The 802-nt window shown below is 54.1% G+C and overlaps 1 protein-coding gene across 1 annotated transcript in view; it reads left to right on the forward strand.

Moving 5' to 3' along the window:
• Positions 1-40: 40 nt before the first annotated feature.
• EMC1 (ER membrane protein complex subunit 1) overlaps positions 41-802 on the forward strand; it is a gene marked incomplete at its 5' end in the record, with an annotated part of 10,760 nt that continues 9,998 nt past the window's right edge. The window contains 3 exons of the mRNA XM_009325312.1: positions 41-164; positions 445-510; positions 678-771. Of these exons, the coding sequence (XP_009323587.1) occupies positions 41-164; positions 445-510; positions 678-771 (284 nt within the window). The remainder of the gene's footprint in view (positions 165-444; positions 511-677; positions 772-802) is intronic.

Consider the following 802-nt stretch of genomic DNA (forward strand, 5'->3'; position numbering starts at 1 on the left):
GTTGTCCCGTCTCACCTCCGCTCGCGTTTCCTCTCCCAGGAGGCAGCAGTACGTGGGGAAGCTCAAGTTCGCCTCCCTGGAGGCCTCGCAGGGTTCGAAGAAGCTCGTCGTGGCCACCGAGAAGAACGTCGTGGCCGCCCTGAACTCCAGGAGCGGCGAAATCCGTGAGCGAAGCAGGGTTTTGTTGTGGGGAATACGCCTGTTGCGCTGGGGCGAACGTGTCGATCAAGTCGCGCTATGTTTTCATACTGATGAATTAATGCTGGTGATACTGCTTTGTCAGACTGAGAGGGTTCAGCTGGCGGTTCAAAAGCGGTTTCTTAGGGCAGGCAGACCGTTCTCTGCACAAGCTTATTGCCATAAAGAGCCTAGGTTTAAAAATCATAACAAACGAATGCCTTTGGGGGAACAAATCTTGTTGTCACTTAACTCTGTTTCCTTCAGTGTGGCGCCATGTAGACAAGGGAACCCCCGAAGGAGCAATAGACGCGATGCTGATCCACGGGCAGGGTAAGGAGAACATGCAGGTGCTGTGCTGGGGCTAGCAGTTGCCCTTGTACGTGGGAGCTCAGCCCCGTGTTAGACCGCAAGTTGAACTTGCCAGGACTCGTTGCCTTGTTGATCTGTGGTGGGATACAAGTTCTGTGTTCACCTCCTTTTCGTAATTTCCTGGGCAGATGCCATCACAGTGTCCAATGCTGGGCGCATTCTGCGTTCCTGGGAGACCAACATCGGAGGGTTGAACTGGGAGACGTCCCTGGACACTGGCAGGTAGGCTTTCATGTTTGCACTGTCTCTTTCC

Source organism: Pygoscelis adeliae, unplaced genomic scaffold, assembly GCF_000699105.1.
Source record: "Pygoscelis adeliae isolate BGI_AS28 unplaced genomic scaffold, ASM69910v1 Scaffold36, whole genome shotgun sequence".
In the NCBI taxonomy this organism is placed as follows: Eukaryota; Metazoa; Chordata; class Aves; order Sphenisciformes; family Spheniscidae; genus Pygoscelis; species Pygoscelis adeliae.